This window comes from Cyanistes caeruleus, chromosome 1 (assembly GCF_971803275.1).
Source record: "Cyanistes caeruleus chromosome 1, bCyaCae1.hap1.1, whole genome shotgun sequence".
Classification (NCBI taxonomy): Eukaryota; Metazoa; Chordata; class Aves; order Passeriformes; family Paridae; genus Cyanistes; species Cyanistes caeruleus.
In genome coordinates, this window is record NC_141701.1 from 97,248,014 (window position 1) to 97,275,455 (window position 27,442).

At 39.8% G+C, this 27,442-nt stretch overlaps 1 protein-coding gene across 32 annotated transcripts in view; it reads right to left on the reverse strand.

The window, feature by feature from the left end:
* The window catches only part of TNS3 (tensin 3), a 251,975-nt gene that overhangs the window by 211,347 nt on the left and 13,186 nt on the right, over positions 1-27,442 (reverse strand). For 3 of the 32 annotated variants that reach the window (XM_086843824.1, XM_086843788.1, XM_086843728.1), the window contains exon 1: positions 16,450-16,745. The exons of 4 other annotated variants lie outside the window; for them this stretch is intronic. Coding sequence is in view for 1 of the 28 variants with exons in the window: in XM_086843680.1 (XP_086699806.1) it covers positions 4,551-4,595 (45 nt within the window). In the remaining 27 variants the exon portion in view is untranslated. Of the gene's footprint in view, positions 1-4,550; positions 4,596-16,286; positions 16,746-17,443; positions 17,941-27,442 lie in introns of those variants that run through there. 25 more of the 32 variants (XM_086843909.1, XM_086843833.1, XM_086843767.1 and 22 more) reach the window with 19 other exon arrangements.

Genomic DNA, 27,442 nt, shown 5'->3' on the forward strand with positions numbered 1-27,442 from the left:
GTCAGACCTGCACTAGAAAAAGGACAGACAGAAGCAGCTATGTGTCAAAACACTGTCCAGAAAAAAAATACCTAAGAAGAATGAAGGCATATGTCACTAAATTGGTGACTAAGAAGCAGAAGAAATATTACTGATACTAACAAAGTGAATATTTTTACCCATTTCATTTAGGCTCACAGCTTTTCTCTCCTACCCTGACAATCCTGCTGCTTGAGGCAAGTGTGCTACACTAACACACATCCAATTTAGCACTTCAAGCAGGTAATGTGTGCAGCACAGAAGTGGTATCTTTCAGATATATCTTTTCTACCCACTATCCTCCAGAAAAAAAATCAGCATCCAGGATAGAAGTACACAGAGTTAAGGAAGTTAACAGTTGCACACCACATATGTATGTGCATTCAGCAGCTGCTGTACTAAGGAAGCATAAACACTGAAAGTGCATTTATCAGGGAGGTCATCAATCAGGTTGTTACATCTTCAAAAGCAGAAGATAACAAGATTTCCAAGTCTGCAGGAAGATCTCCTTAAAAGCATTCAGCAGGATGAAGAAATGGCAATCTCAGTTCAGTTTCCTCCTCTCCTCACACATTATCCTTATTTACCTACTTTCTTTTAACCCAGACTATCAGCATGGCTCATAGGTCCTACTGAAAAATAAAGTATGAATGACTGCATGAAGTCTACCTGGCTGTTATACTCTGAAAGGCTGGAGTTGCACTAAGCAAGGAACAGAGTGCAGACCAGCATCTGTGGCCAAAATATCTTCACTCAACACCTATGTTCTCCACACCAAAGCAGGTACTTCAATTTATTCCTCTAGGTCAGAAGTAGTGGTATTCCAAATGCTCCTGCTTCAATGTGTAAACAGCTCCAGCTAAACAAGCAATCCTACACAGATTACCATCTGCACTAATGATAGTAACTCACACTGAAAACAACACTATGTGTGTATGCCTGGAATTACGTCCTTATCCATTTCCTCTTCTTATAAATTTATCTTACTTAATGTAGTTAAGACTCTTCCAAATGGTAATCTAAACCAATGTATTTTATGTACCAACTTAAAATAGAAACATTTTTTGCATTTCATTAAACATGAAGACTCAATATTTTTGGCTTATAAAACTTTTTATTCAGTAATTTAGGAAGGAGGAGAGAACCTCATGTATAAAATTAAAATCTCCATTGTGCACTGTTGGTTAAAGTTTAATTTCTTTCATAACATTTAGTTTCACTTTTTCCTGCTGCTTTTACCAAAGTCTTGACAATTTTTTTCCATCAAGTTATAATCAACCATTTTCAGGTTTCAGAATCTAACTAATATTTACACAGACTTCTACAAAAAATTGTATAGGATAAGTGCCACTCCAAAACTCAGAAATGTTTACTCAATCCTGCTCTAGAATGCAAATTCATTAATTTCACTGGAGAGCAGACAACTTGTGGTTAGTCATATATTTTGTATTTATTCTGGTGTTCTTGTGTGGTCTTTGAAAACACAAGCTGATGAAAAACATTCTACTTGCAACTGTAGATTTTGCATACCTTCTATTTTTTTTTATTTTTGATATTATAAGATTGGTGATACCAACCACTGAACACAAGTATTTCATGTTAAAGCTGTATATTGGATCAAAGCCTCGAACACATTCCCTTATTGCTACTAACCACAGATAATATACAGAACCCACACTCACCAAATCAGAGGAAACTTTGAGACAGTGCAGGTACTAGGTAAGTTTGTATTTTTACTGAAGAACATGAATGACACGCAAAAAATAAACCCAAACAAACAAAAACCAGCAAGCACTAGTCTTAAAACTTCCTGGTTAAAACTATCATAACATTCATAACATTCTTAACTATTCATAACACGACAACATTTTCATAATGCATAACTACTTTTAAAAATGCTAAGGAGAAATCAAGGTTTGCCTGATGGTAACAGACACATTGCTCACTGTGACAAACAGCAAAATAAGGCTCCTCTTCCAATCCACACACTGCTTCCAGCTCTAACCATCCTTTGCACTCTGGTACCTGAACCAGTAGTATGGAAAGCAGGCTGCTCAGGCTTTGGCAGACATGCTGAGCACAAGATTCACTCACACTCTGCCACACAGAAAGGGAAAGCACTTACCATGTCAGCAAGGTTCAACCCTTACCTCTATTTGAGAGAGTAAAATAAAACTTAGCAGCAAAGTGTACCATGTTATGGTAAAAGAATGCATCAATAGCAAGGTAATAATCATAACTATACCTACGTCCACTGAGCCTCAGATTTCAACACATGAAAGAATTTCATTTAAGTTAACCTTATTCCCAGCTTATTAATAATCATTTTCACAGTCACATCAGTCACAGGCTGGAGACAGGATAACACCCTTGGCCAGCCTGTCCAAATGGTCTCCACCTTTTCAGTTAGCTATTCCCATTCAAATGTTTAGCTCTAGCAAGAGTACAGGAAAATAGCCATCTTGACAAATTTCATAAATTCTGGTCACTGACTGGTGTAGGCTGCAACCAACTGGGACCATTGTACATTCTCATCCAGCCAGGAAAAGATTTGTTGCTACTGGCCTGAGGCTTGGAACTTTAATTGCTCTCCTCTGCCATATGAATGAACCAGAATAACATAAAATGGCGTAAGTACAAGGATCACATTCAGCTGCAAGACCTAAAGCTCTTGTGGAAATCAAAATCAAACACATTTATGGAGTTATTATACAGTGCATGTTCTGTAGCTGATTAACTTGGACACTCACCCAAGGACAAATAGTTTAACTATTACATCAAGAGAAACAATTACATAAAATGCAACTGTTGCTTAACTCAACTAATCTGCTCTTTTCTTTTGGGTCAAAAAACCATGCGCTTTAAATTTCTAAATAGCTATCTCGGTTATTTCTCTGGCACTTAAATCAGAACCTCTTATCACAAGCAAGTAAAGAAAAACTCACCAACACACATGCTTAACTTGATTTTCATGATCCTTTTCAAAGGCCCAAAGAACCCACTTGAAACACCAACTTCTTCCTTCTACCAAGCACAAAGCTCCACAAACCCTTACTCCTATCAAATACTCCCCAGTCTCATTGGTATTACTTCATCAGGGATCATCGGTTTCCATTCACATCTATAGCACCAAGGGTACTTTCATACTGGCACACTGGAAAAGTACTCTGCTTTTTTTACTCGTTTCTCAGAAAAAAAGTTTCCTTTAAAGCCCTCATAATTTCTATTTTATCATAGGTTGATTTCTTTTTGTGCACTTTTAGAGGGCTTCATCTATTATCAGAGCAGTTACTACTCCTTCTGCCCCACATAAAAATAATAGAAGGCACTTCTAGAATAGATTCTTCAAATAAGGTAATTTTCTAGATCACAGCAATTTAAAAAAGCAATAGCCCCATGATACACTTACCAAAATCTGAATTTCATGGAAACTTATAACACAAAACATGTGAGACCACAGAATGCTTATTTAAAAGGCTTAGTTAGTTTTGACATCCAACTATTCCAGGAACATTTTCATTATTACAGAGTATATCACGTAGTGTATCAATATTGCCATTAAGATCAACTAAAACTTGTGAAGCATCTTTATTGCCTGGACATCTTTGTTTGCAGGTCTGTTGATAAGGCAGGTCTGCAGGCTGGTCTTTTTATAAATATTGTGAAGGGAAAGCACAAATATTGTTTTGTCAAAACTTGAAGTGGGTCTGCGATCATCTGTTAATGAAGAGGAGGTAATCTTTCAAAAAAAAAGCTACCAAGTCTCAGTCCAGCCATAAATATTAGCAGGTCTTCATCACTCAATAGATTTCACCCAAAAAGCTGGATGGTTAGAGGTTCTACTCTTTCAAAATATCTTTATCTGGCAAAGTAGACTTCTTAACAAGCAGCAAGCTATTTGACAAAAAAAAAAGCAACTAAGAGAACGCAGTGTTTCTGCAGTACTGGAAAAACACCACCTGCAAGTGTACAGTTAGCTACTCAAGATTTGTATGTTGACCTTTTAGAATTTTGTGATTTTCTTTGTATAATGAAGTTTAGGGCAGGAAAAGCTGTAAAATTTTTCAACTGTCACTGTACAACATAGGCCATGTCCTGCCCTTTCCTTTACAGCAAAAGTAGAATTTCCAAACAAGAACTCACTTTTCTACAAACACATATAAGCATATTGAGCAAACTACAGTCAGAACACACACTGTTCTCCCAAGCAAGAGTGTACATAAGAGAAAGGGGAAAAGAGAGAACTGCCTCTTCACAATGTTCTTTCAGCAAAGATTTATAATGTCTTAATGTTGCCAAACAAACCTGATACTAACAGCCAAAGAGAGCCTAGTGACTATATGCTTGTTTTGTTTGTTAATTTTCACTACACACAAGATTGTAAGGCAGTAAAATTTTTTATAAGCTGCAACCCTCAGCAGTAGAGAAACCACAAGGAATGCACAGATGTGACTACCTTCTTCCAAGTTAAAAGCATTACTTCAGAAACATCAGCATATAAAATATGTTGAATCACTGATGAATGAACATACCTCAGTTTGCCCACGAGCCAATTCTGTAGATGAACTGTTGTGAGCCTGTTTTAAATAAAGGGTTGCTTTAATTAGTGAAATATTACTAACTGACAGGGCAAATTCCAAAAATACTTCACAACAATTAGAAACCTTTTTCCCCTCACTAAAACAATTTTTAAATAGCGCTTAACCCCTACACAGCCACATAGGTATGCTCTAAGTATATTCATTTCTCCTCTGTACATCAAAAAAACAGTTAAACAAGAAATAGAAATGTTTACCAAAGCATCTGAAAAAGCTTCCCTATGTTATTACCAGAGATGAAGGCAACATTTTATTTCAAACCTGTATCAGATCCCACTAGGTCTGAATTTTTTTACAGAGGGCAGAAGGAAGGGTGGCGGCACCGGGGGAAATGTGTAAAATAAAACAAAAAGCCAGACAGCTGTTCAAACCAGTTTTCAGTTCAGCTTAAGTTCAATTCACAGCCTGTTCTTACACTGACTGCAACTGTCACCTTTCTCTACCTGCAATTAATTGTCCACCTTTTTGCTTTCCAGTTATTCTTTCACCACCTTGAACAACCTAACACACCATAGTTCACCATGTCCACCCAAGACTCCAACCTGTCCCCGCAACATCCTCCATACAGTCACAATCATACTGTGTTTCTATAGGATGGCAATTTGAACTCTGAAATCAAAGTTTACTGCTGATAGAATAGATAGTAAGACATCAATACCACTGCAGATAGTTTTAAACAAAGAAATACTATTTTGCAAGCAAATAAAGGACGAAGTATTTTTCTTAGAATAAGTGATAAAATTCTTTAAAGTTAAGCAAAACCAAATTCTGCAATTTATTAACCTGAACGACTGTATTCACTCAACCATGACAAATTAATCTTTTCCATGCAAAACATGCACATATACAAAACCTATTAATTGTATAATTCTTGTACTATAACATATAGATGCCCTTTTTGCTCTTACTGCTTGCAGGTGCTGCGAGTACAGACAGACATCTTCAGACTAAATGATATGTCTTGTCATAGTAACACTTTGCAGAAAATTTATTATCTTTCTATTACTCTGCCTCTTGAAGGATGGCTGTGTTTAACTATCTCTCTGATTGAATGTGCTTTCTGAAAAGAAGACAACCCTTTACAGACTTCCTGGTTTATGTGAAGTATCCTCCAAACATCAGGCTGCCTGAACTGAGATTAAGATTTCATTCCTGTAACTCAGTGTTACAGTGAGCTCAGTCTCAGGAAAGCAAAGTGAATGGTACAAGGTCAACCAAGTGAAAATTTCTAGCAGAATCAGATTAAGTTTAGACTTCTAGTCGACCAACTCATGCAGTCATTTCCAAGCATTCCAGTCAGCATAAACTTGTATAATTTACAATCTACTAATGCAATGCTTACTTGCATCATGATCAATGTTAAGGCTTCCTCTTCACCACTGACTGACCTATCTGAATCTAGAAGCAAATACTTCTACAGAGACAGCAACAAATCATTATCCTCCAAGGTCCCCCAAAGTTCCTCATATAATAGGTGCTAATACCTAACACAGTCCTCAAAAAAAAAAGTAAATTCATTTTTACACATTTATTGTGCAGTTCATTTTCTTTGACTCACTCAACTTCCTTTAGTCATCAGCTTCTTTTCTTAAAGAGACATTTTTTAAAAAAGCATTTCAATTGATAGAAGCCACTTACTGCTCCTGAAAAATGGTATCAGATGGCAAAACTGCCAATTCTTTTAATTTTTTTTAACACTACTGTATCACCCAAGATCTCTCAAATACAAGAAAAAAAAAAAGCTTTATTTGGTTTACTCAAATTTAACCTCAAATACACAGTCTCCTGTTAGCTGCAGCCCAGCTACCAGCAGGTGACAGTCACTGTGAGTTCAGGAGGTTTCAACTGTTCCTGGTTTCTTTTAAAAAATTTCTGTGAGGTGGGTGAGAACAGTGCTTAATATTCTTTCCTTAGGACCTCAATGCACCTAGAATGAGCCACAAATGACAAAAGCATCAAGGTAAGTCATCTAATCAAAGCTAGACAGACCACATTTATTTCATCCTAGAACATGACCTTGGTCAAACACATTTCTGAACAAAATTCTTGAGATACTAAAAAGTCTAAGAGTTATCCCAATCCAAAGCAAACTCCTAAAATCTTTAAATGTAGAAGCAACACTAGGGGAAATTCCACTAAAAAACCACTATAAGCTCATGCCAGAACTCTAACTTATGTGCCACTAGTTTCTGTAAATTTAGAGAAACAAGAAGTTTCAAAGGACACATGCACACGTACAAAACTTCCCTAAATGTCTTCTGAGGTGGGGAAGAGGTAGGGGATTAAATCTCTCTGTAACCCAACCAGTACTATCTTACCTGCAGATAAGCACCCAAGCAGAATTCTGAGAAAATACAATGCAAAGAAAATCCTCATTCTTTTGGAAAATCTCGACTTAAAAGAGCAACTTGAGAGGAGGCAGGGCAACACAAGTTCAACAGAAAACAAGCTTAACAGTCTTTAAAATGTTTGGTTGCAAGCAGAGCATAAAATTTGCTATCACCAGCCCCTTGTCTATTTTCAGGTAATTTAAATGTATATGATCCGTCCTACCCACAATTAAGAGGTCTGAAGTTGAAATAAACAAGAAAAACATGTTCATGAGAGTGAACTATTGTGGACTGTCAATAAATAAAATTTTCCTAAACTCACTAAAGTGTCTATGCAGTAACCAAGTACTACAGACAACCACAACATTATACACTGAGACACAGAGGAGGCTCAGAGTGCTACTGAGCAATTTTACCTCCCTCATTCTGCACAATACATGATGCTGCTCTGGACAATTACTGTCAATTCCTTCAAGAGTTGTAGCTTAGGAGTTGTGCAGCCCTGCTTCCCATCTACATTCTTCTTGCATTCCCTCAATCTAGTCTGGAACTCCATGTCAGCAGACAGAGAAATGTCTTCCTGCAGGCAAGAATGAACAATCTCTCCCCAATTACAGAGTCATGTGTGGGCTATAAGCAATTTTCCAAACATAAAAGGAAGGCGGGAATTTGCTATCCCTATATTAGCAAGCTAAAACAAGCCAACCTGCAGATGGAAAGGATCAAAGCATCTAAGTCACCTCAAAATTAATCCCCTTCAGGAATGTTCACCACCTCCCATCCACACATACTATATCCCTCCAGTCCCTCCCAGAGCAAAAAGTCAGTCTTTGAAATTAGAATGATTACCTAGAATACCATTGTGGTTTGACACTGGCCAAACTCCAGGCACCCATGAAAGCCACTCACTCACCCTCTCCTGCCACAGCTGGGCAGAGGAGAGAAAAAAAATTAACAAAGTGTTCACGAGCCAAGATAAGGACCAGAAAACACTCCAAGGGCAAAACAGGCTCAGCTTAAAGTTGCAAAGTAAATTTATTGCTAACAAAATCAGAGGAGGATAATGAGAAGTAAAATAAGCCTTTAAAAACACTTTTTTCCCCCCAATGCCTCTGTCCTTCCCACTGACAGCACATGAAGAGAGGGGGTGGAGGTTTTAGTCAGTTTGTCACCCCAGATCTTCTTCCACTGCTCAGGGAGAAGAGTCCTTCCCCTGTGAGACTGTGAAATCCCATCCTACAGGAGACAGTTCTCCCTGAACTTCTCCAGTGTGGTTCCAATCTCATGAGCAGCAGTAGTTCCAAAAAAAACTGCAACATGAGTCCCTCCCACAGGCAAACAGTCCTCCCAAAACTGCTGCAGCACTCTTCCACAGGATACAGTCCTCCAAGGACAGGCTGCTCCAGCCTGGAAGCAGGGACCCCCTCTCTCCACCCGGTCTCCCAATGGATCACAGCCTCCTCCAAGCATCCACCTGCTCAAGTGTGGGCACCGCCCACATGGGTTGCAGATGGATCTCTGCATCCCCCATGGAACTCCACAGGCTGCAGGGCTGCCTGCTTCATCATGGTCATCACCATGGCCTGCAGAGGAATCTCAGCTCAGGCGCCTGGAGCAGTTCCTGCCCCTCCTTCTCCGTTGTCCTTGGTTGTTTCTCTCACATGTCCTCAGCTCCTCCTCCAGACAGAAAAACACTGTGCCCCCTCCTTTTTTTTATTTTCTTCTACAATATGTTATCACAGAGGTATTACCAACATCTCTAACTAGCCCAGTTTTGGCCAGCAGCATGTCCATCTTCAGACCCATCAGGGATTGCCTCTGCTGGACATGGTAGAAGCTTCCAGCAGCTTCTCACAGAAGCCACCTCTGTGACCCCTGCTACCAAAAACCAGGCCATGCACGACCAACACAACTTTACTCATATTTCAGTCCAGCTCAGCCTAACCAAGTTTTCTGCACTAAGAAGAATAACTGTGTTTTCATAAAATCTCACACCTGTGGGGGACACAGTCTTACTTAAAAGCACACAGATAAAGGCACTAACCAGGACAACTGGGTCTTTATATGAAATGTTAATCCATTGAACTAGGGGCTGCCTTCTTCACAAATGAGCACAAGCCACTAGAAAACAATTTTCAAAGATTCTTTTGATTATTTATCAGCTCCTTCTAGCAACATACCACATGATCTTGCACCCCATGATCATTGACCATTTTGAATCTGTTGTCTTAAACAAGACTGATAATCAATTTTTCAGTCACAGTTTTCCACAGAAGTTCTGCTCTATACTTGTGGATTCAAGGTGTCACAGCTGAACACAGCCACTCTTTCCTAATTAGCCCCCAAATCTTCTTTCTTGGTAAGTGGTATACCATCTCCTGCAGGCCATAATGATAGCTGGAGTGCCTCATTAACTGGTCTCCAGCTTTCAGGAAAGGCCAGTTTGTTGACACACTTTATGACCCTAACACACAAAGAACAGCTATTCTCTTTTCAGGGCAGAATGAGCATCTGCATTTCAAAATAAAATAAAGCAGCAGCATGTATACAAACAGGAAACAGTCACAGTGTTTCTGTGATGTAGAATTAAGAAGTTGAAACTGTAATATTTTTTTTTAATTAGTTTTCTTTAAAGTACCTTTGCACAGCAGTGAGAGAAGGTATTAAACAAAAGAATACTCCCAGCAAAAGCTAAAAGATTTTCCTCTTGCACTTCCTGGGGAATGGAGTTTTAACTGGCTTCTGGCATAACTCCTCTAGAGGTTCATTTCCTAGATGGAACTATAAATCCCACGATGCACTTTATCAACGCTAACAATGAAACTATTGTGCTTCAGCAAAGCAACTCCTTGGAGAAAAGTCCAGTGCTTACTAAGGCTGGGACAGGGGGGAGGGGGGAGAAAACATCACAAATAAAGCACATTCCAGAAAGCAGCACAGAAGTAAAAGCAAAATATTAGACTGAAAATGAAGAATTTTTAAGCTGTAAAAGGCAAGAACTCTATGAGAGAATATTACGTGTCAAGCCAGAACCAAACCTATTTCCTCCTCTGCCCCATCAAGAAGTGTCTTGAAACATACACGTAATTTAATACAGGCAGACAAATCTTAACGTAAGATTCAAACTGACACATTTAAATATACTTTTGGAAGGCAGGCAGGCAAAGGAGCACCAGGGCAGCACCAAAATATTTTACATAACCCCAGTATATAAGACAAAGAAATTAGACAAGTAAAGTAATACTAGCATCCATAAAATGCTGCAGAACACAAAAAGCTCTCAAAATAACACAGAACAGCTGGAATCAACTGCAGCAAGGCCACTGCTGAAAACCTGCTGAAAGGGAACACCTGCAAGGTTACAAAAAGCAAAAAACATGCAACTCCTTTGAAAACAACTACAGAATTGTCAGCCACTTATTTCCACAGTCATAAAGAAAGTATGTAAGACTTGCCCATATTTATGTACTATATTTTGCTTATGGATTAAAGATGCACTTCTATAATGTGCATATTGCTCATATTTGAAAGAGAGTTTTTATTTCAACAAACCATATTCAAAGAGCAAGAGCAGCTATAGTAGAATAGCAGGGGTTTTTTTGATTCTTATAAACTTACAGATCAATAAAAATCCAATATTGGGGCTAGACCAGACAAAACAAAAAAAATTTTAGGAAACAGGCTAATAAGAATCTCAGAGTTTCAATTGAAATCTACTAATCTAAACATTTTATTACTTAAAATCCAGTCTTCTACTAAAAAAACTCTACATTTTCCCCCAAAGTTTGATCTTAAACACCCTAACTTATTGAATCTGCCATTGGAAATGCCAAGTTTCCCAGAACCTGCAGTAACAGGTTGTACTTGACTTTTCATCTTCCAAATCATATCCATCTCACCTGAAAATAAAAATAGTCCTAAAGATTGAGTGTGGTTGATAACTGCAAGAATAATTGAATGACTGAAAAAAGAAGCCTGCCTCAGGAGTGACTTATTTCTAACTTTGTGAAATACTTAGTGTTCTTAAAGGAAGTGTTTCCAGAGGTTTTTCAATCACAAATTAAATTGATTACACACCAAAATCAACAGCAAATAACTGAACCATAGACCTAGGTTCTCATTTCTTGACCACAACAGTCTATGTGTTTATTAGCTATAATCAGGTAACAGCTCATTCATCAAAGCCAGAAGGAACAGTTCGTTACCAAAATCCAGGCAGCTACAGTTTCTTCATGTCTATATAATAAATTTAAAAATGGTGAATCACCCATAACCTGGCAGACATACAATATCAACCATTTGTTAAAAATTACATTTCAATTGCAAACACTACAGAAAAGTTCAGATCCACCAGGTAAACAAAACCTAGCACATATATTCAGAAAAACAGATGATCCCAGAAGTACACAATACCCACAAAGATATTTTTTATAGCTACTATTTCCAGGACACTGACTGATAGAAAAGTATCCTGCTAAAAGTCACTATCACCCATTCATCAAAAGCTTGCATGTACAAAAGCTGTATTTCCATGACTAACTCATTTACAATTAGGGGAACAGTCACACCAGGCTGTGGAACACAGACCATGTCTCCCTCTTCACTAGCCCAATGAGGGGAGAAAACAAGCTCAAGATGTGGTACAGAGCCTAACACCACTAAAGCTAGGCATTACAAACCACCCAGCACTGGAAGAAACCTCGAATGGACTAATCCACTAGCTTGTGGTTGGTATAAAACAAGCAGGAATGCCTGACCTGAGCATATCTCAGTCTCTCCTATTACGGCAATTGCATTTCATACTAAAGCACTGAGGCAGGAAGGGGATAATCTGCATGTACAGCATACAAAGAAGCAAGACTGGAAGACCTCTAAGACAGTACACTGTCCTCTGATGTGGAAGTGTCACCTTCATGCTCCTTCTCACCTTTGCTTCCAGCCTGCAGATGAGCACCCCAAACACAGTGCTGTGGTACCTCTCTCTTCTTGGCTCTCTGAATACTGGATTATTTACCACAATGGTCTAGTCTCAGATTCCAACACCAATTTCACTCTCCTTCTCATAGTGGGTTGCCCTCAATTCCCCCTATGCTGCTAAACTACCAACTGACCTGTCTTAACAGCTGCAAGCTATCTCTGCTAACCACTACAAATACAGGCACAGCCCTGAAATAGGAAAAAACTTGATAGATCAGAGGACTGAGCTACTGACACTACTGCTGCCAGAGGACTGGAGAAGGAGGATATAGCCACTTCTGCAAGGACAAGAAGCAACAGCAGCATCCTGACACTGACTAGCAGCATGAAAGAAGGTGCAGAATGCAGCACACAGCTCTCTGGGCCCTCCTCATCCCCTCCAGAGAACAGGTGGGGAGCCAGATGGAACTGTCCTCTGGGTCACTTTCAACTGCAGCAACTTGCTAAATCACTAAAACAAGATACATGGAAACTTGAGTGCACAAAAAAGGCCCAAAATGCACTAACCAAGATGAATAAGAATGATTAGAATGCAAAAATGTCCTATTTTGGCAATCAAGAAGCCTTGCAAAAACCTGAAGTTTTTGTCTGCCGAAAGATAAAAGGTGCAACATGCTTTACATGGCACAAAGCAACACTGATAGAGAAAACATTTCAGCAGAGACCCTGGTATCCAACAAGGCAATATTACACAAATATAAATATCCCTCATCAAAGCACACATCAGTGATTTCTTTTTATCTTATCTCCTCAAAAGAATTTTAGTAGTACTAGCTGCAGAAAAAGAACAGGTACAGAAAGACCTATGGAAGGCCACCTATTTTACTTCAACTAAAAAGACAACTGTAAATAGACTTCTACTGATCAATGCTAATGCGCTTGCAAAGCATAGAGTCTAAGAAATGGTATGCAAGGTAGTTTGGTACACTGAAAATTTTATATATGGTCTAAGGTACATTCTTCCTTTTACTGAAAAGAGCATCACAGGATCACAGTTTCTTCAACTAAAATTACCTCCTTCAAGAAAAACCATAATACAACATTTAAACTGAAACTAAAATCATGTCTACAATCACCTTTTTACTCTGTCTACAAGCATATAGATTTGACCAAATGGGGAGAAAAAAGATTGCCTCTACTCTGCTTTTTTTGTTTGTTTCTGTGGTTAAGGCTTAAAAGATACTGTCTCCAAAGTTTTGGCTTTTTCAGTAAATTTATGCAAGACAGAAAGTTAAATTTAAAAAGCTAAGCTCTAGAGGTTTCTCCTAAACATATAAAACCTAATAGACTGTTCTCTAGACACCACCATTCTTTTTCTTATTCCCCAAACCACAAATAAATACATTTCTAAATGGACTCACATCCTCTTTCTGCCATCCCCAAAGCTAAGGGAGTGTCTGTGCAGCTCATGGAACTACAAAGACGTAACAGCATCTTCCCTTCATCTGCCTCCTGAGGCTGCTTCCTCAGATCCTCTTCAGTGGATGTACACTGAAAGCAGGTTGTATCAACACATCTGTCCATTAGACTGCTGCATGTCAATCTGTCACCTAATGCCTCAAGCAATTCATTACCTCAATTCTGTTATCACACAGGTCTGTACCTACAGGGTAATTAGATAGTAGCATGGTGGGGTGGGCAGGATGAGAGAGGGAGTAGTGAGCAAAAGGATAAAGAAAGGTGGACACCTAATCCCTGTGAAGCAAGGCAGTGCTAATTTCCTGTCATTGGCAGATCACCCAACAGACCCTGCAGACTATGAAAATTCTGACTTAATATATCAAGCACAGAAAAGCTATACTCTTTTCAAGATGTTAACAAGTACGACTTGCAAATGACTATGCAAATCCAGTTATATTCTTAAGCTGTGAAAAAAATAGCAACTTTAAAAGCACAGTTACATTGTGAAATACATAAATACAGAAGACTACCAAATCAAGTGGGGAAAAAGTGTGAGAGGGCACTTACATGCATCAAGTGTATTACCATTATCACTGCAGACTCCCTCACACTACCACAAACTCACATTTATCAGAAACAGCAGCCTGCTCTATCTCTAGGTGTAAAATATTCTATTGCAGGCTGGTTTTTTTAAACTTTTTTTTTCATCATCAAATGGCAGGCTTCATTTTGGGGACATTGGCCTGCCAAAACCTTTAATAGCTTTGACATTTTCCAGATGCTTGCTTTCCCTACCCCTCATTAAAATAATTTGCTGCCAAACACCTGCAAATACTTAGATAGAATCCCTGTAACAGGCCTGCTGTGTAAGAAATAACTAAGCAGGAACCAACTAACTTTCACAGAGGCCATCCAGTCACCTGGTTTACTTCTCACCTTCCACCCACAAAGGCACTAAGACCAGGAGAAACAACAGAACCAAAAATCCAAAACCCAGACCAACAAAATCAAAACTTTAAAAAAAAAAAAAAAAAAACACCACTGCATTTTTCACTCCCTGTCTCCCACCTCTCCTATCACACATCTTCCTTCACAGCTGGAGAGTTTCCATCAAGAGGTATTTTCCAAGAGGCTCTTCATCAATAGCTCGGGTATGTAGCTGATACATAGATTCTCACTATGATATGGGAACTTCTGGTTACTTTCAATCCTGTATTTGAGCCCTCCACATGGAGGCACACAAGCTAAGGTTAACTTGACCTGCGAAGCCTAGTTTTTCTTTTCTAGGCTTCACTTCCTCGTTGCTGGTCAGGTTTAGCCTATAGATCCACACTAGTACTAAAAATGTTGGACATTTCCAGATGGTGAACCAGAAGAACTGCTTGACAGTGCCATTTCAAACAATACGTTTTCATTTGTAAATCATCAACATGAGTACCTTACCTAACATACAGATAAACACTTCCATTGTGATCTTCATAATTTTGCTCAATACCAGATGCCAATGCCAGTGCCAGAATTAGGACACAAACTGAAAAACTGAACCATGCAATATTTTAAGTTGTATTGAAAGGGCAAAATTGTGGCAAGTAAACAAAGCTGTAAGTTTCTTACAAGTTTTGTGAAGCTGACGCATAAGGCACATTCACTGCTAATTGCTACAGGCGAAATTGTATATTCTCAATAGGTTCTGAGTAAGGATCAGAAGATACTCCCAAAATGCAAATGAGTTAACATTTCTTCATGCCCTTTATGCCCAATCTTCAACTAGCAGCCAGAAAAACACCACTACAAATTCTCACCAGGAATAAAACTGAACTGTAAGCCCTAAAATTAAATGCTAACCAATTATCAAGTTTCTACAGTATTTTTACTGACTTTTAAAATAATTTCCTTATACTGGTTTTCCTTCATTACACCTGTTCTGCAATTTCAGAACTGCTCTATTTTAGTTATCATCTCTCTTTTTGTTAAAAAGTATATTTAGGAGATACATAGGTAATTATACTAACAAGGTTTTACCTAAGTGCCACCCACATGTCAAAAATACCAACTCATTCTCTGTCATTATGGTCACTTCCAGAGAAGTCAGACAAAAGAGATTAACAGACTCCCTATCAGCTTTTCCTAATGCAAAAGAAATTGCTGCATTTTCCGATATTCTGCATTATTCTGCATCTCTATCTCAGTGGTATCTTCTGATCTGCTAGCCATAGAGCTTATAGTCAAAAAGTAGATAAGCCTGAGGAATCGACTCACATGCCACCCTGCAAGCAGCCCAGAGAAAGAAAAAGATCCCTGCTGTGGGTTCTGTGTTCCAGATATAAATATTTTCTGAATGACCAGAGAAAATGAGCAGGCCAAGGAAGGTAATGCAAATGGTGATGATATCCCAAAATATTACAGCTGTTTTAGTAAAACAAAGTGTAACCTGCAGAAAGGTACTTCAGATTAAATCAGAGATTGCAAGGAACACTGATTAATCTGCTTGTGGCCACTGCCTTCTCTAAATAATCATTCCCTGGAGCAAATACACAATCTAAGCTGAAACAGAATGTTTTAACTCATAAAAAACTCTTGGCAATGCAGCCCTGATTCATGAGTACATGTACTTTCCACCAATTGTGTGACTAATTAAACCTTCCAATAAACATTAGTTATTAGAAGTAATCGATATAGTTGCACACAAAAAAAAAGCTAATTCTGGCTATGTAGGATGAAAATCCCACTACTTTCAACAGCTCAGGTTCTCTTTCACAGCTTCAACCTCAACAAAAATCTCATTAGCTTAAGCAAAAGTCCTGTTTAGCCTAGACTAACTGTAGCAGTTTCATTTAAAAATTAGCCAGATTAAGACATCCGTTATCAGTCGAAGTTGAGCAGCATACAGAAATTTCGTATCAAATACCACATAAAATAGCCCCAAAGCCCTTGTAGCTCTCGCTACTGTTCAATTTCATACCTAGTAGAAAGTAAACACTTCAATTACGAATGTAATGACTACCACCAGGCACTTTTCAGCATTTGAAAAAAAAAACAAACAAAAAAAAAACCCTCGCTGTTAAACATGTAAGCAGCATTCCAAAATAAAAAATTCAAGTTACAGAAAATACTATAGTTCTCACCTAATCCTAGGCTTGGGAACGTGACTCTTGTTTAAGGTGCAACTCTTTAACACTCAGGAGACCACCTGACATGGAGGATCACAGCTGCGGAGCCTGCGCTATTGGCCAGCACCAATGCCAAAAACTGTTTAACACCGGGACGTTTGTCAGAAGACACACAAAGATCCTGAATCACGATCCTCAGTAAGGATCATTTATCTTAGAAAGGCACCAGAAAGCTTCAAGCAGCTGGAAATTTTAGCCAGCGATGGCAAGACCCTGCCAACAGTTCAGAAAGGCTGGGCATCGGGAGAGATCTGGGTGGGTACCAAAGACAACACCATTTATCACACACACCACCAGATGTGCTGCAGCGGTCCAGGGCAGCCTCAGCAAGGGCTGTCTGTGGATGGCGACCCTAGAAGCCAAGCAGGGGGGACGTCCCCGCTGGCGGACGCACCTCAGCCCCAGACCGGGAGTCCCCCTGCCTGACAAACCCACAGGCTGAAGAAACTTTCTAAGAGAGGAGCGAGTGCCTGGCCACTAAGCTGCCCAGTATGGAGAGAGCTAGCGTGCCTACAGAGATAGGGGAGCGCCTTCCCGCCCCCTCGGCCGGAGCCGGCCTGCGGCCCTCAGCCCCGGCGCCATCCTGCCTTCCCTGCGGCGGCGCTCCACCACCTCTACCCTCCCGGTAACACGAACTCGCCAACACTGTCCCAGTGGACGGCGCTCCCAATCCTCTGGACTGCCCGAGCCCCCGCCGGCCCCACCACCGGGAATTGCGCCCTTCCCATCCCAACACGCTCCGGGGCGAGCCCGCGGAGCCCCGGCGCCGGCAGCGGTGACTGTGGGGGCGGCCTCATCTCCACAATCCCACCGCGGCGGCCCCGCGGCCCGCCCAAGGGCCTCCTTCCCTTCCCCGCCGCCGGATCTCCTCCGTCCCGCTAGGAACAAAGCCCCGCACCGGCCGGGCGCGTTCTTGTTCCCGCGGATCACGACGGCCGGCAAAGTTTACCTCGCTTTCCCGGCTCCGCGACTGGCTGGACAAGGCGGCTCGGCCGCCGAGCGGGAGCAGGGATCCCCCTCCCCCAGCGCCGCACACAACTTGTTTTTATTTCACGCGTTCCCTCCCGCCGTGAGAAGCCTCCAGCTCTCGATCAAGGCTGAGAAGGAGGCGGGGAAGAGGCGCGTGGCGCTGCTCCCGGCTTGGGGCGGGGGTGCGGGGCAGCCTTGCCGTGCCTCGCTGCCCCTCACCCTGAGGCGGCGACAGCGGCCCCCTCCCCTGACCTGCTACCTGGCGCCATCTCCCCGCGGAGCCTGACCGCCCCGTTCGGAGCTGCTCTGCTTGCGAGGGGCGTGGGGGATCCTCAGGCCAGGAGAGCGCCGCCACCCCCAGGACCCTGCACGGCTGGGCTTTCCTCCCTGTACCCCGGCGGCTTTGAGCTTAAGCGCAAGGCTAGGATTTGCAGCTTCTGGAAGAAGGGCATTTAGCTCTCTCCCGGACGGCTCGGCGTGGCTGCCGGCAGAGGAGTGAAGCTAACACCCCTGAGCAGCTACGTGCAAAATGGCCACAAAAGGCCAAAATCAATTGGGTGCCAAGAGGTCTGCACCTGTTAAGTTTCTCAGCAGGGCACTAGAGATGTAAAGATGATCCCTAAAATCACAGCTTAGATGCTGCCCAAAGCTGTAGGTTCCCTGTGTACGTATGCTCATACAAGTACAGTTCTTTACTGCAATGATATTTAGGCTATTTACCCACCAAGAATTGCCTCTGCTTTGAAGGAGCTCAAGAAAGGGCAGCTCCGCACCTGGGGTTCCTGCAGGACACACACACACGGCACTGTTCTCTGTACCTGCTGGTTCACAGCTGCTGCCATTTGCATAAGAAGTGACTTCCGTGACATAACACAGCCAAAGAAAAGGGCAGGGAGGAAACACATACTACTGTCCTTTTGCTCCACATTTTAGAAAGCAGAGGGTTTTTGCACCCCAGATGCAAAAAATGAGAGTTCGTGTCTTTCCTTTGTTGTAGAATTTCACCCCCAAAGGTACCCTGAAATTTAGCTGAAACAACTGTAACTTGAGGCCATTCCTTGCAAATATATATATATATATATATATTTAATCATGTATTAACTGAAGCAAAAAGGAATTTAATTAATAGGATTGAGTTTGCTAACACACACGACACTATCAGATGGTAACTCGGGCCTCTCTGGAAGTGAATGCATATTACTAGTGACAAAAGAAATTATTTGAACATGCCTCTTATGACTAGGACCCCATGTAAACAGCGTCCATACTGATGTGACCTTGTTGTAGCTTGTTCCAGAAACAAGCTCACAGAAGTGATAAGCAATAATAAACGCCTTACTTTATTACTCTTAGAAGCCAGATTTACAGCCAGCCTGTTCTAGCACTAGGCACTTCCCCTGGATGATTTAGGCAATACAGTGGCTAATATTTGTAATTCCATTGCATTGAGGACAAAGGACCACCAAGAAACAGAGATCTCTACAGATCCCAGAGATGGATTTCAAAGTTCAAAGCTAAGTCTGTTTTTTGCAATGCTTCATGTTATGGGAATAGGCAAAGTGCCAGAAACACCAACAAAACAAAAGAATTACAATCACCTTCTAGCTTTCAAGCAAAAGTTTCAAAACTTGACCTCCAAGGAAAGAAGGCAGAAATTACTATATTTTTTAAAATTTAAACTACCATGATTTAGCACTCTCACACATGGTTTTGAAATGCCTGCACTTAATCAAACTTTGGCAACTTCACATACATGCAGATACCAGCTTACACATGCACATATTTTACATATGACATTAGCCAAAGAGAAAAAGTATTTTTGCACAACATCTGCAATATGAAGGCTCAGTGCCAGGAAGTTCAGTGTGTAGGGTTAATACCACAGTGCTAACCTAGCATAAATGTTCTTTACATTTTGTAACATTTCTATGGTAAATAATAACTTACATGTTTACAGCTGTAATTATTGCCTCTATATTGTGAACTCCTCCCTTCATCGCTTTTTCCTAGGAATGGGGAAGGATAGGAAAGGAGAAAATGTGTATCTGTGTTTTAAAAAGGTATTTTCAGTGTGTTTGAATCTGCCTAGAGATGTTGCCACTGACCACGTTAAATATTCATCTCAGACACAAACGTGCTGCATCAAGGAATCTGCTGTGTGCTATGCTAACCTGCTATCAAAATAGTCTTGCTTTCTACTTTAATGACATCACAAACTCTTTTAAATGTCCCAAAAAATGGAGTAAGATTAGTTATGGTAGTGACTCAACTCTTACACACGGGGTTACCACTTGTCCTGATGTGCTTTTAGAAATTGTTTTGGTCCTATTGCTATTTTGCTTAAATATCACACAAACCAGAGCAGTAGTCTTTCACATGCATAAAATACATACAGTGATGGCATATGCTATGTTTATAACCACTCATAAGGCATATATATAGATCACATTTGCATCGAGAGTACTTGATAGATACCAAGTTTCCCTTGAGCAAGTCTCCTAAAACTCAGTACACTCTTTCAAACTAAGCTATTTAATATAAATTTGTAGTCTGACTTCAGTGTTGGAGATCACAAAATAACTATATGTAGCTATGAATGTAATATAAACAGTAGCGTAAGAATTTACAGTGCTTTATAAATGTCTCTGCAGCAGCTCTGTATTCTGGCATGAACAACCACCACATTTTTATTTGCAACAAGAAAAAGTTCTCTGGTAACTGGTTTTATTGTTTCTTTTCATTTTCAGCAAAACAAATCCTTATAGCTGTAGTACTGTACAAGTAATAATCATCTTATTCATGTACTGTTGACAGAACTGGTGGTCTGTAAGGTTCCTTCCAACCCACACCATTCTATGATTTATGAACTGCCCCTGCATATGTCAGCTTTGGGCACTAAGTCACCATTTTCATAAATTTTCAAGCTACCACACCAACTGACCATATTTAACCCCATTTCTATGTTCTAGGAATGAACCCACCTGATCTGTTTTCCAACACTGACTTACTGGTACATATGATACATGGTATCTGTGGTGGTTAAAAAGCTCATGTTAAATCTGCTGATTTATCAAACACACCCGTGATGGTGTTACAAGTGCAGCAATGAAACATCAATCTGCATTAACCTTCTGAAATGTTGGTACAAAATCAAAGAAAAATACAAAATCTCTAAACTGTAAATCATTTCAGTCCATACCTACAGTAAGAACAAGAAACTTGCACAGTATTTACAGAATTTTCCGTGTTCTGATTTATCACGTTCCTACTAAATGATTACATTTTTGCAAGTTATCAGCTTGCAAGGCAAGCCCTTGTAAATGCATGTCTACATCACTCACTACAAGATATTATAGGCATGCTGAAAATAATTGCAAAAAACAGGACTATGCAGTTTTAAGGTTGGCTCATTTATATTGTTATGGTACAATGAGCACTATATGTGTATTCATGCAGTCCAATACTCAATGCCCTGTGATATAACAGAAAACTCCTGGTACTTTACTATTCCAGTACACATTTTGCTATTCTCTACTTTCCTAGAACTGTTCCTCTTTTTTTTTTTTTTTCCCTGCATTAAGAAGCATTAAGAAGAAACTAGTGAGAAACACTGCAACTGGCAAGTTTAAAAGTAAAATTCTGAAGGCTGCAGAAAAGCCTCTAATATATTGTGTAATTGATGCTTTGTTTAACATATACTAGCACAACTGTAGCCCAGAAAAAAAAAACACCAGCTCCAGAAGTGCTTTCAAGGCAAGTCTGGTGGTACTGAGTGAGGGAAGATGTGTTATTTGATACAGAGAAAACCAGTAGGAAAGAGAACTAAATAAAAAGTAAAACAGTTGCTGCTTTTTGCTCTTCACAAAACTCAAATCATTTCTCTCATAGGACTCTAACAGAAGTTACACACACAGGGATCAATTGCACAATTCTTCAACTCCTGTGATGGGAGGCAGCTGAATCAAATGCTATGTATCTTATGCTTAGTCTAACATGACTGGAAATTTACTGCAGAACATACAAAAGTTTCTGTAACTCACTACACAAAGTTAAAAAAAAGAAAAAAAACAAATGAGAGAACTTAGAGCCTGATGTTGCAACATGCCTTGTCAAATTTCAATGCATTTCTCCATGTATTCTAAGCATTGGTGACTGCTGGGGTTTTTTGATGGCACAGGAGCTTCAAAAAATATATTTCTCTTCCTCCACCTCCCTGTTTCATACAGTGAAACAGTGCCCAACTCAGAATAATCTGTAGAGATAACAGCTCTGAGACAGAATCTGCTGTACAAGTTGAGTGTCCATGAATAACATTAGTATGTGTATACACTAGATTTTAGTGGAGATGGGTGAATTTCCTTAAACTGAAGAGAAAGCAAGCCTTCTTCAAACCTGTGCAGAGCATCTTACCCTCCTAGTTATGGTCCAGTAGTATCAGCTACCAATTATCAGTGAAGTCATACAACACCTACCTTATAGATAAGTAGCTATGAGTTTACATGTCCATTTAGAACCTTCACAGACTTCAGGTTAGCCACCACTGTTTACCAGAATATGGAGCAAGACAACTTGGGTTCCAGCCGTTAATTTGAAGTTAAGATTCTTTAGGTAAGGGTAGCTAGAGCCACACTCTTTAAAAACTTGTTGTGGTTTACAAATGGTATTCCCCAATTCAGTATTCCCACCAAAACCCAGGCAGGCACCGCTCTGCTCACTTCCCCCCGCCTCCATCTGGCAGCTGGAGAGGAGAATTTGAGGCACAAAAAATAAATATCACATAAAAACGATTTACTGGAAACAGCAATGAAATAAGAAAACAAACAGTAACAATCCTAATAACAAAAGTACACAAAATAGAGAGCGATTCATTGAATTCCTTCCTCCATCCTAGGCAATGACATGAGGTGGTATTGAATAACCTCATGATCCTATCCATGCCTCCTCCTGTCTACTGGAAAAATTAGCCCTGTCCTTGCTGGAACCAGAACTATACTATAAACAGGAGATTTATTTAACCAAATACAATAATAATTATCCCTTCTTGAGCATAATATGCTATGTCTCTGTAATATGTAAAACCAGTGGCTGTGCCCAGGGAGCCTAAATTTTTGTCCAGTGACTCAACTCATGGCTGCTTTTTACAACCCTACATACCATATCCAGTTTAAGAAGTTCCCTAAACTTCCCTTATAATGTCAGCTGTACAAAAAGCTTTAAAGATTTGAATGGCTCATCTATGAGTCACATAAATCATACATCTGGTAGTTACCCTTCTCAGGGAATTTGATGTCTTCTTTTTAATTCATAATGTCATGATTCAAAGAATAGACCCCAAACAGTAGAATCTAACCTGCAGATGTGTATTATGAAAGGGGACAAAAACAACAGGACAAATTTTTTTTATAAAACATCTTCCTGTGAGTTAAGACATGTCTGCCTCCAGGCTCCAGGTACCCAATCCTATTTCAAACTCCTGTATCCTTTCCCCTTCACTCCAGTTTATAAATCAAAATAGCCTTTTTATCCCCAGTTTGAATCATTTGGGAAGAGAGGAAGACACAAAATTTGAGTTTGATGTGAGCTTGTGCTGTCCAATAACATCAGAAAAGTTGCAATAACGTAACTGTAGCCACATGAATTAGGAAAATACATTCAATTAGCTATAATAAAATAGAACAGAGGAACAACATTGCTATGAGTGAACACAAGACACAAATCAGCCTGTTGTATTTTCCCAGAGCTTACATTCAACTCTGCAAGACAAACCAAAACTCTAACTGTTGAAAGAGGAAGAAAACTTTTAGCATAGTGATAATTATAAGGCACAAGGGAATCGCATTACCTACTTGTACAATACCAAACCTCAGCATAGTATCCAGTCAAGAAAAACAGGATAAAACACAAAGTCTTCACTGAAATCTCTTATAGGGGTGGAGAATGTTTTAAGAATTTCACTGCATCTCTGGTGCTCAAATTGTCTCATGGTTCTCACTGAAGACAATAAGAAAACCCAAAAAAATTTCTTACAATTTGTCATTTCCCACAGAAGTTTCTGAAAAGTTGCTTTCTGCCTGCCTGCTAAATTATACCAAACTTACACAAGTAGAGATACTGGTAAGTTAGTTATGACAAGTGGCAGGTAGCATTAGCATGAGCTGTTTCTTGGTTCACTCAGCCACCTGTGAAAGCCCTTAACTTCTTGAGCAGAACTTAGGAACCACTAATTGGTGCTGTCACACTCTTTTGGCCCACTTATGCTGACACAGCTTCCTACCACAGACTTTCTTTGCACTGGTCTACAGGATGTCTTTTGCCACTGCAGCCATCTCACCTGTTCAAACAATATGAACCACACACAGGGAATTACTCTCCTGCTGTGAGGCCTCCATCTCCACTGAGGCTTTTTCAGCAATGCTCCATCAGTTTAGAAAAAGGTATTTTCTCTAAAAGGTCTCCCAGCTAACATGGCTGTGCCAGTCCAACTTTACAACTTTAAAATGTAGAGCAAGACAAAATTTTGAGATGAACTCCCTTTTATTCATTTAATTTTAACTGCCTTTGTTTTCCATCTGTTTTATCAGCCTGGAGAGTTCATATTTTAAAACCTTTAAACCAAACCAGGAACTTTCCTTATAATGAAGAGAACTGGGATTAATGTATTATTTACTTATCTCCAGAACATTATAAATACACCAAATTATTGCAAGATTCAAGATAAAATGAGCAGTACAGGAAAGGATATCCATTTTCTCAAAGCTACAGGCAGAAGCAGTTCTGGTGGCAGATGGGGTGTGTTGGCATTGCCTGGGGCTCCGGCCCTGGGGTGTCAGCTCTCCTGCTTCCTTTTGGTGACCTTGGTGACCGTGGTGGTGTGTATGTGTGTGAGGTCAGTGCAGCTGCTCCCTGCCTCCTCCTGCCACCTTCTGCACTCAGCCCGTGTCAGTGCTGCTGCCACAGGCCCTGTCCCAAAGGGGAGGAAGGGAGAAAAGAAAGTGGACCAGTGGAGCACTGAGGAACAGTGACCCCAGCCGCCAACAGTCCCATCTTGGTAGGGCAGCTACAGAAAGTATTCACTCTGAAATAGCTTTGGATTGCAAAATTCAGCTTCTCAGGTTTCTAATCAGAGAGCTGTCCAAAGCAACTTCCTTGGGAGCCCAGGGAGTGACAAGAGAGGTCTCTGCGTGTCTGTTGGCTGTCTTTTAAAGACACCCCAGACCCCTCCTTTTCTGTGAACCAGGGTAAAAGACACAAGTTCCATTTACCAGGTGGTTGACTCTAAGTAATACAAACTGTGCAGATGGATGTGGATGAAATACAGAATATAGCACACATATTTTGGGTCACCTAGGATACTACCATGATGCATTCTAGAAGTAAGATACAATACAAGCAGCAAACATGAATCCAAGGTATGTTAGTTAGCACCTCAACAGACATCAAGAGGACTCTTCTTTCACACTTGGCTAGCTTATCTGAGTGAATGTAACTAAGAAAACATAATTCCTTGGCTCATCAACAGAGAGCATCTTACTACTGGCTCAGCAACAGGGCAACTGTTGACCTTTAGCAATTTATTTGCATTTCTGCCTGGGGATAATTGTGGGTATGTATTTATATACACACATAGGCATACACTTATAATCCTTGTATCAGTTAACCAAATTACACAAAAAATATTCCCCAAAGGAAATAAGATAAAAACAGATCATTTATTGTTTGTAAATGCTGGCTCAGAAACATTAAGCATGAAGATCATGCAACCTTAACTCTTGTGCCCTAAGGAATTCTTTTAACTACTGCTCTGTAATTTATAAGTATAGGAGTGGAGGGGAATCTCTTGTCTAACATTTGGTAATGATATATCTGAAACTAAACCCAAGTAAAGAAAGAGAATGCCTTTGTTCAAAGGAAGGCTACTTTCTTTTCCTTGATTTAGATCCCAGGGCCAAGTTTAATTAGTAGTGCAAGTACAAGTGCCCTACTATTATTCTGCCCAGGTACTTCCCACAGCAGAGATTGCTGAATAGACACTCAGCCAATTCAACTTCATCTATCCATGTTGAGGAAATAGATTAAATGCCAAAAATTATAAATAAACTTCGTTTCAGTTTGAGTTTTTAATAATCACTCAAACCAGTCACGTGTTCAGCAAGAGCTTGTTCAGGTCAGTGCTTATTTTGTACAGATGAGATAACAGCACTTGCTTACAGCGAAGCACTAGGGGTGCCTTCGAAGGGGTAAGTGGTTGTGTGTAACAGTTTATCACAATACCAGTGACTTTAGGTATAATTATATCCAGGCTTTTATTTTTATATCCAATGCATCTTGCTATTTTTGGTGAGTTATGACTGAAAGTGATATACAGTGAATCTGTTCAAGCCTTTAAAAGTATATATAACAATTTTTCCTAGCATATTAACTCATGCCCACGTCTTGTAAGCTCTGTCTTGTCAGACACTGCCTTCTCCTTACTCTACATATTATTTTTACCATTAAAATAATTCCCAGACTTTTGAAGATAGTAATTTTTGTCCCCTGTTCAGAAAAACCTTGACAGAGAAATCAGGGAATCATGTAAATAACTTTGGAACGACTGAGAAATTAATCAAATTTGAAGAGTGCTGTGCTTTGAAATTAAGGTTTACCCATGAACAAATCTTTCATTTCTAGTGGAATTCCCTGTTATACTTTTTATACTTATCACTATGAATACTATTTGGATTAATACTGGTTCTTATTTTTTCTGTATTAACTATTTTCCTTTATGTGATAGCACCATCTTATTATCTTCAGCTTTGATCACCATATAGGTAGCTGCTATTAAAGCTCATAAGCTTTAATATACAGTGCCTGCTTTGCTGTATATTTGCTAGTGTCGACCTTTTTTGTCAATTGTGAATGTGCTCATTCTTTAATTTATAAGCACAGTTAATCCCATCCTAAATGGGATCCACTCCTAGCTTATTCTTGATCTGTAAAGCCTGTAACCCTCAGAACCTGGGGTGCCTTCCTGCCACCAGAGTATTTGCACATAAACTCCAGGTACCATATAAAGCAGAATTATGTTAGTTTCTGCCAATTTTCTGCCCTCTGACTTAGCTCAAGCCATTCTATTTCCATAAATGTCTGTACCTACACAGTCATTTTAAACCACTCTCCTTTGCTAAATTTGTAATTCTCTTCTCTTTGTTCCGTTTTTAGAACTATCTCCAGATGATCAGTTTACATATTTAATTCAATTTAATTATTTAAATTCCCATTAAATGTCAATTACTTTGATTTTAGCAGTGAGACTAACTCCTATTTAGTTGGAGGGGGGAGCTGGTAGATAAATAATACCTTACAAAAACTTTTTGCCCATGTTAGGAAGAAAGAATCTAGCAGAAGTAACTAACTGACAGATTAGAAACTAGAACACTACTTGCAGATATTAGAACATTAACATCTTTCTTCAGAGTGAGTTTTTACAGTAGTTTAAATAATTTGCACACATTTTGATGACATCATGGACATGAATGACACTGACATCAGAGTCTGTGCATACAACAGATAATTTGCACCTTCTCCTGCAGCTAAATAGGCAGCTATCAAATGCACGGGATTTATGCATAGTAAGACGCACCACTGCATATCTTAAACCATCTCCTTCCATTCAACTCATTCTACAGCCTCACACACAATGCTTCTTTTCATTTCAGCCACCAGGGAAAGACACATTCAAGACAAGCAGGTCACTGTTTTATACAACAAAATCACTGGCAAAAAAACCCAAGAAGACAAACAGAAAATAAAATAATTTAAAATTACACAGAAAGATAAAATATTGGTCACTTTTCTTACTTTTTCTCACCAAGAAAACTCAGAGTTATTAATACCAAAATAAAGGAATACCAACCAGCAATAAAGGAAACCCCAAACACCATAATTACAATATGGATTTAGCCACTGACATCTGGAGCACACTGTGAGCCTGAACAGT